The 16,753-nt window shown below is 42.7% G+C and overlaps 1 protein-coding gene across 3 annotated transcripts in view; it reads right to left on the bottom strand.

The window, feature by feature from the left end:
- PTPRB (protein tyrosine phosphatase receptor type B) overlaps positions 1 to 16,753 on the bottom strand; it is a 113,168-nt gene that overhangs the window by 12,447 nt on the left and 83,968 nt on the right. For 2 of the 3 annotated variants that reach the window (XM_057556812.1, XM_057556813.1), the window contains 10 exons: positions 11,428 to 11,534; positions 8,420 to 8,519; positions 7,499 to 7,582; positions 7,381 to 7,398; positions 7,177 to 7,258; positions 5,532 to 5,622; positions 4,328 to 4,404; positions 2,278 to 2,412; positions 1,096 to 1,218; positions 746 to 909 (listed from right to left, as the gene is read on the bottom strand). In XM_057556812.1, the coding sequence (XP_057412795.1) occupies positions 746 to 909; positions 1,096 to 1,218; positions 2,278 to 2,412; positions 4,328 to 4,404; positions 5,532 to 5,622; positions 7,177 to 7,258; positions 7,381 to 7,398; positions 7,499 to 7,582; positions 8,420 to 8,519; positions 11,428 to 11,534 (981 nt within the window). Of the gene's footprint in view, positions 1 to 745; positions 910 to 1,095; positions 1,219 to 2,277; positions 2,413 to 4,327; positions 4,405 to 5,531; positions 5,623 to 7,176; positions 7,259 to 7,380; positions 7,399 to 7,498; positions 7,583 to 8,419; positions 8,520 to 11,427; positions 11,535 to 16,753 lie in introns of those variants that run through there. The other variant, XR_452232.2, reaches the window with a different exon arrangement.

Raw genomic sequence — 16,753 nt, 5'->3', positions numbered from 1 at the left:
AGCAGGGCTCCTAGGGTGCTGGGCAGATTTGGAGAAAATGAGTACATTTGACATTTCTCTTACTGTAGCAATTCCCTGCTCTTCATTTATTAGTGCCATTCAGTTAGGGCTATCAGAGTGTTTCTGCAAACATTAATTAGCTAAACACCAGGCTCCCCAGGGAGAAAGAGAGTGAGAGACTGCTTGTTAGCTTGATTTTATGCACGTACAGACTGAAGCAAAGAGAAGTCAAGAGAGAACAGAAATTTAAGAGCAAAATTGGGTTGCCACATATGGCAAGTGCCACTCGACCCAGCAGGAAGTCTAGAGCAGGGATCCTGAAGGCTGGTTAGGGTTTACACAGGTGGAGGAGAGACAGAAGGCCATTCCAAGGAGTAAGAATGGTAAGAGGCAAGGATGAGTGTGAGCAGTTTCCTCCCTGGCTACGGTGGGAGGGGAGTCTCTGGGAATTTGGATAGGGGGGTGAGATGGGGCCTAATTATGGGGGACCTGGCAGTCACATAAGAACTTTGCATTTGCTATAGTAGGAAAAAGAGCAAGAGGGAGAGAAAGATGGAGAGTGAGGGTGAGAGACAGTGCAAAGGAGCGAGGTTGGGGAGGAGTGAGTGGAAGAGGGTGGAAGAACATCCCCTGGGCCTCTGTAGACTGGTGGGGTAGACAAATCCTGCAGCCACTAGATTCTTCAGGCTTACATCCTTATTTATATTCCCAGCTGCCACTTTGCTGGCCCCGGGGGGCGGAGTACCTGCAGTGCACCGCGGTGGGCCCGGCCCCCGGCGTCCTGTTGATGTAGTCCCTGACAGTTCTCACAAACTGGATCAGGGACTGTGTGGTCTCCGGGACTCCGTGGTCCGGCCACACCGTATAGTGAAAGTGGCGGATGAGTCTGTGGGCATCCAACTGTTCCTCCTGTAAGAGCAGAGCGACTAATAAGAGGCGTGGCCCGAGGCAAACCTTCAGATTTGACAACCGTGCCCATGCAGGGGTTCCTGCGAGCGAAACTACAGGAGAAGGAACCAGCAGAAAATAGGATTCACGGGTGTTCTTCATCTGCCCAAGCTGCGTTATTCAACAAAGTCAAACAAACCAACATACGCTGCATATCCGAAACTCCCGGATGGTCCACTCGGGCAGCACGGACTCCGAGAGCATCTGCAGGATGAGGTCCCCATAGTAGAGGGAATCCTGGTCCGCTGGCCAGTAATGGTCACACTTTACCTAGAGGAAGGTGGGCAGAAAAAAAAAGTGAGTCCGGAAACACGCCTCCTCCACGAACCTGTGCTTTCCCTCCTCGAAACGTCTTCCTGAGCTGGAATCCAGGGTGAGGTGCTAAGGCAACTTGACCATCTGTTTTTGCACTAACCTGCTCATGGCCAGGGCTGAAGCTGGGCTGCTGTGAAGGAGAGACACCATTCAAGGAGCAAACCCCCCAACCCTCGGATTCATTTTCCTTTCAGGTTCAGTGTGCTATGGCTTGAGTTTTTGTTGATTTCCTCAGCATTTCAATTCCACTAGCACATAAGCCATGTCTTACAATTTCTCGGTTTTGTTTGTTTGTTTGTTTTTCTGAAGAAAGATCCAGTTGGGAAGAGGAAGGCATTGTCTCCCTGGCCCTTTTTTGTTTATATTTTGATATCGTTGTCCCAACCTGGATCCAGTGCCACGTGCCATGTGATCTTTGCAAAGTCAGAACATTTAGCCAAGCTCACATTCACAGGTGGAGACAGGCGAAAGAAGACTGTGGACATATCTTATTGAGCACAGTTACTGGGCAGTTCATGTAATCTCTCTTTTTAATCCTCAAAGTAACCATATAAAGTAGAGGATTATAAATGCCAGTACAAGAGGTTTGCTTAGTTTGTCCAGATAACTATTTTACTTTGTTTCTGCAGACACAGCCTAAAATTCACTTCTCCTTCTTTCCTGAAAGTAGGGACAGCGCCGGGGACTCTGCCGGTTTATCTCTTCTCTCCATACAGCGGAGAATGGAGCAGACGAGAGGCTAGGTAATCCTTCGGTGTCATGGGCGCTTCTGATAATCCCAGTTGTCAAGTGCAAACATCTTTGACTGAAACTTCAGACCCAGAATCAGAATTGGGCATCACCTGGGTTTACGATAGAGCCTTTTATAACCGAGTGGCTTTAATTCACTAACAGTGTTCTTACATGACCCCTACTTGGCTTTTATGGTCTTTAACTTCTGACGGGGATGGGGAGTAGAATTACACCCAGGTGGAGGAAAGCAAGGTTGGTATGTCAGGAAGACCGTTTACTCACTCGGCCCTTCTCCACACACTGGGTCACCATGACGATGTTGTGAACATTCTGTTCCCACGCCATTTTCCAGAAGTCATCCTTGGTGCCGGGAAGAGGTCCCTGAGTAGCGATGTACTCTCTCCTGAAGTTGTTGCCCTGCAATGAATTTACAATGTGGAGAGTCGGAAACAATGGGCCTCTTCACAACTCTAAGCAAAGGGTTAGCTCTGTAGATTAGGTGAGATGTAAGTCTTTGCCAGGGCCCTGAATTGAGAAAGAGATACTAACACGCATCAAGGCTTGGGAGCAGGAAGGACAAAGGCCGGAACGCTGAACTATTGTTAAGAGCCAAGTTCTTTTTTATTAGGTTGTGTTTATTCTTAAAGGCAGTGGAGGACTCAGGCAATAATTTAGAAAACACTTCACCCTCAATTATGAGTGTGTGTAAATATATATACCTGTGCGTGTGCGTGCGCGTGCGCGTGTGCGTGTGTGTGTATGGACTGCCTGAGGAACTGACATTGATCAGGCTCTTTCCCTATTTAACATAGAAGAGTTTTAGTCATTTCAGGTACTTGGCTTTGGGTTGTTGGTAAGAGATACCATGCAAGGGAAACTTAAGGGAAGAGAACCCACTGTTTACTGAGCATCCACCCTATAACATGCTGTGGGTCAGGATTTTCACAGATCTTATTTAATTGTAAACACAACTCTATGAGCTAGGATATTTTCACCCACATATCCTGCACTCCAGCAACATGGAATTACTTGCAGATCCCAGTAGAAGCTCCTTCTCTCCTTGCCTCTCCTCAGGGCCTCTACACTGTGTCACCTCTGCCACCCCCATCCCCGCCCCACCCACTGCCTCTCCTCTGGCGAATGCTTATTTGTCCTCCAAGTCTCAGCATGGTGCCTGCTCTGCTGAGCCTTCCTTTATCTTTCTTTCTGCTGGAGGATGTTCTCCCAGGAGCTCCTGCAGCAACCTACAGCCTCTCGCTACTCAGAGAGTGGTCCTCAGACCCGCAGCACAGGCATCATCTGGGAGCCTGTTAGAAATACAGAATCCCAGGTCCCACCCCAGTCCTGCTGAATCAGAAGCTGCATTTTTTTTTTTTTTTTGGCCGAGACGCGCAGCATGTGGGATCTTAGTTCCCCAACCAGGGATCAAACCCGCGCCCCCTGCAGTGGAAGCACAGAGTCTTAACCACTGGACCGCCAGGGAAGTCCCGTCAGAAGCTTCATTTTAACAAGACCCGCAGATGATGTGGATATATGTTAATGGTGGAGAAGCACCATTCTAGCCTGTCAAGGGCGTCGCCCACCTTGTCATTTCCTGATGCCACAACTCTGCTGAGAGTTCCCTGAGGGTTAGGATTCCATCTGACCCTCTCCTTGTACACAGCTCAGAGTCTGACTTACAGTTAGCGCTTTACTATATAGTGTTTATGGAGTGAATGGAGGATTATTTGAGGTAAATATTATCCTCACTTTTTTTGGAAAAGGAAATGGAGGCCCAAAGAATTGACATTAACTTGCCCGAGGTCCTAGAGTCAGCAAGGGGCAGAGATGGGATTCAAACAGGGTCTGTCTGACCTTAAAGCTTTTTCCATTGTAGGTGCTGTAGGAAGCCGGTGAAATGCTAACCAGAATCTGAGCCCAAAGGTTTGACAGAACCTTTGAGTTGTGTCTGTGGTTTTCAAAAATCCAAATAAACTTTGAATCAGCTTCCCTAGCTAGGCAGCCTTAGCCGTGGAGGTCCAGCTTCCTCAGGGAGCTCTAATCTTGACTAAGGGCTGCAGAGAGAAAATGACCTTTGAAAATGCCTCCTGGGCTCATTATAATCATATGTGACTATAGCCATTTTGAAAACTGGGCCTTAGCAGTGATTGAATAGGACAGCCTGCGTTTTACGACAATCAGACATGATCTTTTTTTTTTTTTTTTTTCTCTAAAACTGACATGTTTCCAGACCTAAGAACGGTGGGAGCGTGTTGGAGGAGAGCTGTCTCCAGCACAGCCACCCGTCAGAGCTTCATCCCAGTCACTGTGGCCCCGTGGCTGGTTCACTTACAGGGATGTAGCTGGCATTAATATAGTCAGAGCATGGGTCGTCATCCACATTGGACAGCTTCACTCGAGAGGCGTCATCTGCAAGGAAATTTATTGACAGAGATTTGCCAGTGAGTCGCGGTGATTCTCCTACTGTTTACAGAATGCTTGGTATTTGATGTGCATTAGCTCTGACCCCCATGACAGCCCCACAGGGGAGGTATTCTCATCTCCATTTTGCAGATGAGGCTTAGACAGGATCACTAACTTGCCTCTGGTTGCACAGGTGGCCCAGAAACACACAAGCAGACGAGCCAAATGCTCCCTGAAGCCCCCTCTGTGCTTTCCTTTGTAATACCATATCATTTGCCCGATGGAGTGGCCAGCTCCCTTTCACTGCTAGAATGAATACAATCCAGAAAAACTACCTTCTATTGCTTCACCTAATTGGGTAAGGATAACATATAAATATATATACATATATAAACAAACAAACATATATATATATATATAATTGCTAACTAGAGACTTTAAGTAAACCCAGCTTGGCCCGTATTGTTAACCCTGTTACTGCTCTTAGGCCTCTAAGGAGAGGCATTAGGACCACATGGTGAAATGTCAACAGCATAAGAGGCCTCTCAGAGCCAGAATCTCAGCTGGTTGTTATCCCCCTGGAGGGAAGTGCAATAACATACAAGTCATTTCTTTTTTTCTTTTTTTTTTTTTTAAATTTTATAGCTACTTTATTTATTTATTTATTTATTTTTGGCTGTGTTGGGTCTTCGGTTCGTGCGAGGGCTTTCTCTAGTTACGGCAAGTGGGGGCCACTCTTCATCGCGGTGCAGGGACCGCTCTTCATCGCGGTGCGCGGGCCTTTCACTATCGCAGCCCCTCCCGTTGCGGGGCACAGGCTCCAGACGCGCAGGCTCAGTAGTTGTGGCTCACGGGCCCAGCCGCTCCGCGGCATGTGGGATCTTCCCAGACCAGGGCTCGAACCTGTGTCCCCTGCATTAGCAGGCAGATTCTCAACCACTGCGCCACCAGGGAAGCCCAAGTCATTTCTTTTTAAAGACTTTTCAGAGCCTCTGAATATCTCCCATATCCAGCTATACCATATTGCTTTGCCCCATTTTACTCATGGAAAAGAGAAAAAGTGGCTAGAGGAAGACAGTATTACAAATTTCAACACAAAACTTACAGGGCAAAAAAAAAAAAAAAAAACTTACAGGGCAATATATTGTTGTATCGATTTTTCCCTCTATTCTCTGGCAAGAGTGCAATGTCACATGATTGGTTTCGACCCACGTCTTTTAGGTCCTGTTAGGTCAAAAATAAGTTTGCAGGTGAAGAATGTGAGATAGAAAAGGGCAAATCAGACAGTCCCTGAGATACATAACAATATAACCATATGTTACACTAGCTGCATTTGTGGAATGTCTCCTATTGACCACTGTGCATCAGCTCTGATCCCCACGAGAGCCCCACAGGAGGTAGTCTCATCTCCATTTTACAGATGAGGCTCAGACAGGATAATTCGCTTGCCCCAGGTCACACAGGTGGCAAAGCTGGGAACTGAATCCAAAGCCTGGGCACTTTTCACCAAACCACATTGCCTCCCAGGCAAGCAAAAGGCCAGCTTAAATAACTGACAGCAATCTGTATAAAACAAACACATGAAAGGATGCTCAACATCACTAATCATTAGAGAAATGCAAATCAAAACCACAATGAGGTTTTACCTCACACCGGTCAGAATTGGCCATCATCAAAAAATCTACAAACGATAAATGCTGGAGAGGGTGTGGAGAAAAGGGAACCTCCTGCACTGTTGGTGGGAATGTAAATTGATACAGCCACTATGGAGAACAGTATGGAGGTTCCTTAAAAAACTAAAAATAGAACTACCATATGACTCAGCAATCCCACTACTGGGCATATACCCTGAGAAAACCATAATTCAAAAAGAGACATGCACCACAATGTTCATTGCAGCTCTATTTACAATAGCCAGGACATGGAAGCATCCTAAGTGTCCATCGACAGATGAATGAATAAAGAAGACGTGGCACATATATACAATGGAATATTACTCGGCCATAAAAAGAAACGAAATTGAGTTATTTGTAGTGAGGTGGATGGACCTAGAGTCTGTCATACAGAGTGAAGTAAGTCAGAAAGAGAAAAACAAATACCATATGCTAACACATATATATGGAATCTTAAAAAAAAATGGTTCTGATGAACCTAGGGGCAGGACAGGAATAACGACGCAGACGTAGAGAATGGACTTGAGGACGCAGGGAGGGGGAAGGGTAAGCTGGGACGAAGTGAGAGAGTGTCATGGACATATATACACTACCAAATGTAAAGTAGATAGCTAGTGGAAAGCAGCTGCATAGCACAGGGAGATCAGCTCGGTGCATTGTGTCCACCTAGAGGAGTGGGATAGGGAGGGTGGGAGGGGGACGCAAGAGGGAGGAGATATGGGGATGTATGTATATGTATAGCTGATTCACTTTGTTATACAGCAGAAACTAACGCAACATTGTAAAGCAATTATACTCCAATAAAGATGTTAAAAAAAAAAAAACTGACAGCATTGGTTTGCATCTGAAGTTTGTCAATTCTTTCTTACCATCTGGTCTGGGTAGCGCCTTGTCTGCTGTACTATTCCGGAGATCAAAATGGCCTCTGAGACTAGGTGGTATATTGTGCAGGGAATGGATTCAGGCACAAAAGAACGCGCAGCTGAGACCCTAAGTGCCATCCTAACTCCTGAGCCCAATCAGCCTGTGATTCCACAGTGAAGGCTTGGAGGGAAATTCTGCTAAGGACCAGGGGTGCTAAAGCATCATTGCCTCTGAGTTGTACCTCGTATTCCTTGGATAGAAGGTAGTTGGAGTCGGCCTGCAGCTTCATGAAGTGTCCTTCAAACTGATTTACTTTTATTGGGCTATAGTTTAAAATATAATAGAAAGAAAAGAAAATTACTGAAGAACAGGGAAAATGCCATACCCAGCCCCAGTTACATTTCAAAAGCAGATAATACAGTAACTAATGAGTTCTCTCTCTTACCAAGAAGTCTTCCGGTTACTGTGAAGAAAAGCCAAAAGAAGAAAGATCTCATTAGCAAATCTCATGTAATACAGTCAACTCATCTTTCAATAAATGAAGTGAAGGAAAACGTGCTCACCCTTTTTGGCCCAGGTTCAAGTGGACAGACAGTGGTCGATCCCGACGAATGCTCAGGCGGGCAGAGGGCCTTTCTCGACCATGGCTGAAACACAAGGGAGAGGACTTATATTCTGGTTACGAAATAATTTAAACAAATTTCTCCATTTATGGCAAGGCTGTGCATGTTTGTGCAAATATGGATTTTTCAGTACATGTATATTTTACACTCAGCCAACATCCCTTTGAGGGAGGGAAAAGGGAGGAAGAACATGAAGAAGAAATAGATTTTTCCCACTCAGAAACCATCCTGCAATAGCTGAAGATTTGTCTTCTGGTTTTTGGCTACAGGTCATAATCACTTCCCACACTCTCAATAAAGCTTTCTATAAACACACACACACACAGAGTAAACCTTAGAGGCAAGACACGACTGCAAGAGAGAGGACATGCCAAAGAAAAGAAATTCCCTAAGAAAAGAGGGCATGGCATTGGGGCCACATGCTGTTTAGTTCTTTTTGGTCCCTTCTTAAGTTAGCATGGCAGATATGAGCCACCAAATGGAGATGTCAACCATACTTTTCAGCATATTTCAGAAAAGTATTCGGGCACACAATTTGCAGACATCTCTGTCTTCGTGAGGTAACTGAACCACACACACGATTTTTTTTTCCTGTGCCAAAGGAGCTATTTCACATCCAAATGAGGCTACAGATGGCCCCTCAGTCATTTGGTAAGGGCAAGACTCAGCAGTGGTATGTAGAGAGGCTGAAAAAAGTGAGTCATGGTTTTAGGGTTTGATTCTTGTTTTTCTGAAGAAACAAAGGTGATTTAACCTGGAGAAATTAAATGATTTTCCCTCCTGACTTTTCAGGCTAAAGAGCATTTTCAGTTGCATCTTTAAAATTGTGGACCCAATTGCCAAAGGGATCTTTGTACTCACCTGGCTTTCTGTCTGCAGATTAATAAGGCAACAACAGCTACCAGCATGCCAATTAAGAACAGACCAGCACTCACACCTTCAATAACTCCAAACAAAGGCTCTACAATAATCCAGAGGGCAACAACAAACCCAGGTGGGAAAATTAGTGTTAAAGAACCAGTAAGATAGCTATTGGAACCCTATCTCCCTAGGAATGTTATTACAGAAGGATTCAAACGATGCCCACATTAAGGCATTTACTATCTAAAGGCTAAGCAGTATGCAGCTGAAAAGATGAAACATTGGCTACTACCATGTAACAACAGCTTGGTCATTATACTTTTGAAGTCAATGGTGTTCACCTTATAAAGGAATTTGGGACTTCATCTATGCTTGTATGTGAAGCTTTGGGGCACTTGAGATAAAGGCCAGCAGTTTGCCACCAAGGTAAATATGCTATTTCACTTGTATGAAATGTGTTTTACAGCATCTGGGACACTGGCAAATCCAGTGAATTGCTCAGAATTATTTTAATGAAATTCCATTTTTATTATCTGGTTCGATACTGCCACTGGGAGTTTATGAACAGGTAGCCCATTTTAAAAACAGTTTATTGAAATATAATTCACATGCCATACTATTCACCAATTTAAACTGCACAATTCAATCAATTATTTTACATTCAATTTTATAACATTTTCATCACCCCCCTAAAAGTATCCCCAATGCCCCTTAGCAGTCATTCTTCATTCCCTCTCCCTAGACCCTGGCAACCACTAATCTACTTTGTCTTCATAGATTTGCCTGTTCTGGACAATAAATTGAGTAATAAATATGTGCTTTGTTTGTGATTGGCTTCTTTCACTTAGCATGTTTTCAAGGTTCATCCATGTTGTGGCATGTATCAGTATTTCATTCCTTTTTATGCTGAATAATATTCCACTGTGTGGATATATCACATTTTGTTTATCCATTCAGCCATTGATGGACATTTGGGTTATTTCTATTATTTCGGTTATTATGAATAAAGCTGCTATGAATCTCCATATACAAGTTTTTATTTTCATTTCTCTTGGGTATACACTTAGGAGTGGAATTGCTGGGTTAGAGGGTAACTCTAGGTTATTAAACCTTTTGAGAAATTGCAAAACTGTTTTCCAAAGAAGTTACACCATTTTATTGATACATTCTACAAGCAATGTATAAGGGTTCAGATTTCTCCATATCCTTACTAACACTTGTTATTGTCTTTTTGATGATAGCCATTCTAGTGAGTGTGAAGTAGTATTTTATTGTGGTTATGATTTGCATTTCCCTAATGTCTAATGATGTTGAGCATCTTTCCATGTGCTTATTGGACATTTATGTATTGTCTTTGGTGAAATGTCTATTCACATCCTTTACCCATTTTTAAATTGTGTTGTTTGTCTTTTTATTATTGAGTTGTAAGTGTTCTGTATATTCTGGATACTTGACCTTTATCAGATATATGATTTGCAAATAGTTTCTCCCATTCTGTGGGTTGTCTTTTCACTTTCTTTATGGTATCCTTTGGAGCACAAGAGTTTTAAATTTTAATTAAGTCCCATTTATCTAGTTTGTTGTTGTTGTTGCTTGTGCTTTTGGTATCATAGCTAAGAAACCATTTCCTAACTCAAGGTCACAAAGATTTACTCCTATGCTTTCTTTTAAAAGTTTGATCATTTTAGCTCTTACATTTAGGTCTGTGGAGTAGTCCATTTTTGAAGTTGCATTTTAAGCCCTTGGATTTGTTTATTCAATGTGCTTTTCAAGACCTACTTACCAAATCAACACAGTCATCTTTCTTTTACTGTGGTTAATATTCTTTTTTTGGATATATGTTTACTATCTTCCTTTATTGGACTACATACAATTTTTGTTGTATAACAATAATTTAAATAGGGAAGAATTGTGTTTACAAATCCCTTACTTAACATTAAATTATAAGCAAACACATCTAAATCCTCCTGTGTTCTGATCCCTTTTTGGTTTGAAAAGTGGGAGATTATCCCTATATTTGGCATAAATAGATGGGAGTGTTTGTGAGGCTGAGTCATCTTTTGTCATACAGCATGAGAGGCTGTTTCAGCTATAAAGAAGAACTTCCTGAGACCAAGCATTGTGGAAGGCTGGGTACAGGGAAAGGCTGGAAAGATAATGGTATCAAAGAACAATGTGCTAAACAATAAAGCTATTCTCAGCATGTTGGAAATATTCTGAATCCGAGCAGTGCAGAAGTTAAGAGGTCAGGCAGAAAGTGCCAGAATTGCAGCTCTGCTATCTTGGGCAAGTTACATAAACTCTTGGTACCTCAAATCCTCACCTTTAAAATGGGGATGATAATAGGATCTACCTCAAAAGGTTGTAGTGAGGATCAGGTATATTCTAAGCACAATGCTTAAAACTGCTGTTCCACAGGGTGAAAAGTAAAATTAGCGACTATTATTACTCAGGCTTTCCCTCTAACATAAATTTATGTAAAGCCAAGTTAACATTTTTTATCATGTAAAAGCAATGTAAAATAAATAAAAGGAAAAAAGTCACCTGTAATCCCACTACTTTGAGATATTCATCATTAATACTTTGGTGTTTTTTCCTTCTAGTCTTTTTTTTCTAAGCATTTCTATGTATATATTTCATATACACATTCCCACTAACGACTTGAAAGCCTTTTGTACCTACTTCTGTTTTGGCCTGTGCAAGCTCTTGATTTGAATGTTTTTCATCCACTGTTTTTTTAAAAAATTCATTTTTAATAGGAAAAAAATCTGGTATTTCTTTCTACCTTCTTTACAAGATTAATCCCCTTTCAGTCCATTCTGCTACAGAAGTTGTGAAATTCCTCTAATCCACATCAATCCATGATCATATAAAGATTAAAATCCAAGCAAAAATAAATGTTCCCCTTACCACCATCAGCCAAGTCCCCAGATCTCCCCACTAGAGGTTCTTGTAGGTGACATGGTGTTTGGCAGACTATGTAAAGTCGATGGAAAGGTTAGCCTTACCTGACTCAGTGGTGATGGGCAAAGAGAAAAATGTGTCTGAATAGAGTGGCTTTGTGAATTCCTTCAGGTCCTCATCAAATAGCTGGGTAAAAGCCCGAATGCTGATTCTGAAAAGAAAACCAATTTATTTAAGTACAAATTAGTGACTCACCACAGTAGGGTCAAGGAGAAACAGGGTGGTCACCTGGTCAATATGTATGTAGGGTAGGGTATGAATTATGAAATCAGATAGCCCTGGGTTCGTGCATTCATGCATTCATTCATTTAGTCATCAAATATTTATTGAGCCCCTACTGTGTGCCGGTACCTGTCCAGGAGCTGGATATACTGCAAAGTATGAGTCCCTATCATCTCGAGGTTTACACTCTTGAATGTAAAACTAAGCTTAGTAGGCTGAAGTTATAGGGCGATATGGGAACAAAAAATCACTTTCTAACATCTAGAGTATGAGCTGCCTCATAGGTAGTGAGCTTCCAGTCATTGAGGGTGTTTAAGCAGAGACTGGAGAACCAGCTCTCAGGGAATCTGTAGGACAGCAGCCCTGCACTAAGTTATAGATTGGCTTGGATGACCTCTTCAGTCCGTTCTATCCTGAAGATTCCCAGACTATAGGTTTACTGAGAGTATGAGGATCGGTTTATATGGGAAAACTTTTTCTAGGGTTAATTTAAATCGTATGAAAAGTAATGGACGACTCTTTTTTCCTTAAAAAAAAAAAATCTAGATTTGCTCAACCCGAAAGTATCTGGGCACATCCTGTAATAATGCTGAAGTAGTACCAACATTAGTACCAGCCAGGACAAATTGTTCTGACCTTTTGCCCTCTCCTTCTCACTCATGCCCAGGTCCAAGTATAATCTCCTCAACATCTTCAAGATGATACTGATCAACCACATCTATAATTTCCATCTCTAAAAGAAACCTTCCAAGTCAAAAGTTGTACTTCCAGGAATAACAGACTGTTGATGGAGGTATTATGCAATGTCCCCAAAGGGTAACAAGCAGTCAACGCGTGTTAAGTGGGAGGAGAGGAGTTGGTGTGTGTTGCTAATGTCTTATACCTTTGGACATTGAAAGGAGTCTCTCCCATGAAAAGAGTTTCTTTTACAACCCTCAGAATGGGAGAAAATATTTGCAAACGAAGGAACTGTCAAAGGATTAATCTCCAAAATATACAAGCAGCTCATGCAGCTCAATATCAAAAAAACAAACAACCCAATCCAAACATGGGCAGAAGACCTAAATAGACATTTCTCCAGAGAAGACATACAGATTGTCAACAAACACATGAAAGGATGGTTGACATTACTAATCATTAGAGAAATGCAAATCAAAACTACAATGAGGTATCACCTCACACCAGTCAGAATGGCCATCATCAAAAAACCTACAAACAGTAAATGCTGGAGAGGGTGTGGAGAAAAGCGAACCCTCTTGCACTGTTGGTGGGAATGTAAATTGATACAGCCACTATGGAGAACAGTATGGAGGTTCCTCAAAAAACTAAAAATAGAACTACCATACAACCCAGCAATTCACTACTGGGCATATACCCTGAGAAAACCATAATTCAAAAAGAGTCATGTACCACAATGTTCATTGCAGCACTATTTACAATAGCCAGGACGTGGAAGCAACCTAAGTGTCCATTGACAGATGAATGGATAAAGAAGATGTGGCACATATATACAATGGAATATTACTCAGCCATAAAAAGAAACGAAATTGAGTTATTTGTAGTGAGGTGGATGGACCTAGAGACTGTCCTACAGAGTGAAGTAAGTCAGAAAGAGAAAAACAAATACCGTATGCTAACACATATATATGGAACCTAAAAAAAAATTAAAAAAAAAAGGTTCTGAAGAACCTAGGGGCAGGACAGGAGTAAAGACACAGACGTAGAGAATGGACTTGAGGACACGGGGAGGGGGAAGGGTAAGCTGGGACGAAGTGAGAGAGTGGCATGGACATATATACACTACCAAATGTAAAATAGATAGCTAGTGGGAAGCATCCGCATAGTACAGGGAGATCAGCTCGGTGCTTTGTGTCCACCTAGAGGGGTGGGATAGGGAGGGTGGGAGGGAGACGCAAGAGGGAGGAGATATGGGGATGTATGTATACGTATAGCTGATTCACTTTGTTATACAGCAGAAACTAACACACCATTGTAAAGCCATTATACTCCAATAAAGATGTTAAAAAAAGTTTCATTTATTTGTATAGTGATTTGTAAGTGTGAAGAACTTTTATAAATATGATTCTATTTGACCATCTCCAACCTCTCCAATATAAGAAGGTTATGATATTATTTCAGAGATTTGGAACCTGAAGCTTGGGGAGATTCCATTTCTCACTCAAGATCATAGAGAAAGCTGGTAAAAGAAAACCAAACTCAGTACTTTCTGACTTGTAGTCCAAATCGCTTTCTCTTATTTCCTCTTGGCTTAATTTTGGTTTAACAGCAGTGACTTCTGTTGGAGGGGTGGCAAAAAAGGGCCTGGGCTAGGAAGCATAGGGTTTGAGGTCTAGCTCTCACTGTCACTGATTAGGTGAATGGTTCCTAAAGTTCTTTATGCCTCAGTTTTCTCATCTGTGAAAATCAAAGCATTGGGTATAACAACCTTGACAGATTCTGCTCTGGAATTCTGGGATTCACAGGTGCAAACGCAAAGTACAAAATGGATCCAGATGAATAAGGGCCTTTAGGAACCCTGGAAGGAGATAATGACTTATTGTAGGCTTGGCTTAAAACTAGCAGGTCCACAGGAACTCTGCCCTTAAACCCTTCCAGTAATGGACACCACAACCACATTTCCTAGCCCAGCAATTAGCACCTATTCCGAATCCTGTCCCATCCTATCTTCCTGCTTTTGTCTTCCCCACTAACCCTCTACATGACCCCCACTTTCAAATGGGAGTATTTGCTCTTCTCTAGACAATCTGTGTATTTCTGCCTCTGTACTGTGACTGTTCCCTGCACCTTGAATCTCCTCTTGCCTCAATCTCCATAGTTTCAAATTCTTCCCTACTTTTCAGCGCCCAGCCAAAATGATACCTCCTTCAAGAAGCCTTTTGAAACTTCATAGCATTTATTTACCTATACCCCTCTTATGTCCTTCAACATTTCTGCCCATATTTTACAGACATGTCTTCTGTATATGTATATAAGATTATTTTAATGAACTGATATCTGATAGTAAGTTTTTCAACTTTAAATGTGTCCAGAATCAGAATTCTATAGCACAAAGTTACAGATCATGCGGTTCAATTTCCTTCATTTGAGGAAAATGAGGTCAAGGGAAGCTGATACCTGAGCGTGGTCACATTGCTATTCTATTTAGAATAGAAACAAAACCAAATTAGCACTTCCCCAACCTCCAAACTGCTTCTCACCCATCATGATCCGCCCGTTCTCTTCCCATATGGAACGACGCTAATTTTATACCCGGATAGTAGGAACCCAACAATGAACGGAGACACATTATATACTCGTTGACATAATACACTTGCATATCAGCTAAACCTAGCATTTCTCATTTCTTTTCCATCCTAATTTTTCTTTTTCCATGTTCCTTCCTGTCTACCTATTCTCTCTGAAAAAAAAGATGCCTGAGAGCATTGAGGGTCACCATGGTGATTATCATCGTGAGACAGGCAGAATTCTGCCTGCACAGAGCCTGGGTTCAGCAGCTACCACACGGGGGGTCACTTAGCATGCGGTTCTCTGTGCTCGTATCAAGCATTATCTGCCTGGCCTGCTGTTCACAGGAGTGAACGAAATGTGGAGAAATAGAGGAAAGCTGTGTCCTAGAAAACAAATTAGTACGGCAGGAGTTGATTAAGCTATAATAAGAATGTGTAACTCTTCATAGAGCATCTTGGCTCATTCCCTTATTTGTTCATAAACATTTAATGGCATCTCTTTTGTGCCCGGTACTTGCCATATTGTTTTGTGACCGATGTCATGTCTGTCTCTCCTATTAGACTGTGAGCTCTTGAAGCCTAGTGAAGAGGGTAGGCTATTAAACAAAGGGCTAAAAACTACTGCTAACTGGAGGATTAGAGGGGTGTAGAGACTGGGTGCTGTGGAAATGGAGCTGAGGGCCCAACCGCCCAGCTGTGGGTTAACAGGGGTGGCACTGGCTAGTTGCAGGTTGAGCTGGCTTTTAAAGTGTATGAAGCAATTCACCAGTCAGACAGGAGAGTGGAGGGCATCCCAAATAGAGTGAAAAGAATGTGCAAAGGCTCAGGGGTCTAAGAGAGCCACGTCAGATTTAAGGGAACTCAGAGGAATAGGGCAAAGCAAAAGGGCAGAGTGTACTTGGGGCAAATGGTGAGAAACAAAGCTGGCGGGGCAGGCAGGAGGGAGGAGGCGGGGGCTTTGTGTGCCCTGCTCTGGAATCTTCACTTGCTCCTGGAAATGAATGGGAACCACTGAAAGACCTTAATCTAGAAGGGACATGACTAGGCTTGATCTGTCATCTACATGACTCCTCAGGACAGTCCTGTGATGTTTTGCAGATGAGGAAAGTGAGAATTAGAGAACTGAAATGCCATTTCCAAGGTTACACAGCTGAAAAGTGACAGTGCTGGAACTCGAATGCAGGGCCTCTTCCTAGGACCTTGGCTGCTGTTATGGACAGAGAGGAGTGTGCTGGGAGGCTGGGGGCCTGGTCCACACATGAACTCTCTCTAGCTTCTTGTTCTCCTTCTTAAACGTAGTAATGAGTCATCTTCTCTCCTTCTCTTTCAAAAAGCAAAAAAGAAAACAAAAACAGCCTCAACTTTCCAACCCACGAAGAGAAAATAGCCCTTAGGAGACTTTTCCTCAAATTTCCTGGAGCCCAAGTGACCAAGGAGCTGAGGCATCATTTGATTCTAACAGGAACTAAAGGATCCCGGCGTTCTGATCTCTTTTATATTTCTCCTTTGCTCTGTCTGAGATCTCATCTCCTTCAGGTAGGCTCATATGGCCTCTTCCTCAAGCAAACATCACTAATAAGTTTGTGTGTGTTTACTTTAGAGGTGCCAACCTTGGCTGTGTGGCAATAGCACTTTTGTGGTGAGTCCTGGGCAGAGGTAGCTCTACAGAGTTCCTGCTCAAAGTGAGTCCTCTGTTTTAGGGAAACTGTTGGCCTGCCTTTGTTGATGCAAGGGAGGGGCTAAGAATGACATGATACCGTGTCACTGTCTCCTTTTGGAGCTGGCAGAAAAGTTTCTGCTGAAATTCAGGGGTGATACTCAAAATATGCAAGAGTTAGTAAGACCTGGACACGGACCAACCAGAATGGACACTGGCCCATAGAGAACCTGACTGACTGCC

Source organism: Balaenoptera acutorostrata, chromosome 11 (genome assembly GCF_949987535.1).
Source record: "Balaenoptera acutorostrata chromosome 11, mBalAcu1.1, whole genome shotgun sequence".
NCBI classification, from domain to species: domain Eukaryota; kingdom Metazoa; phylum Chordata; class Mammalia; order Artiodactyla; family Balaenopteridae; genus Balaenoptera; species Balaenoptera acutorostrata.
This window is presented reverse-complemented; position numbering and strand designations above follow the sequence as displayed.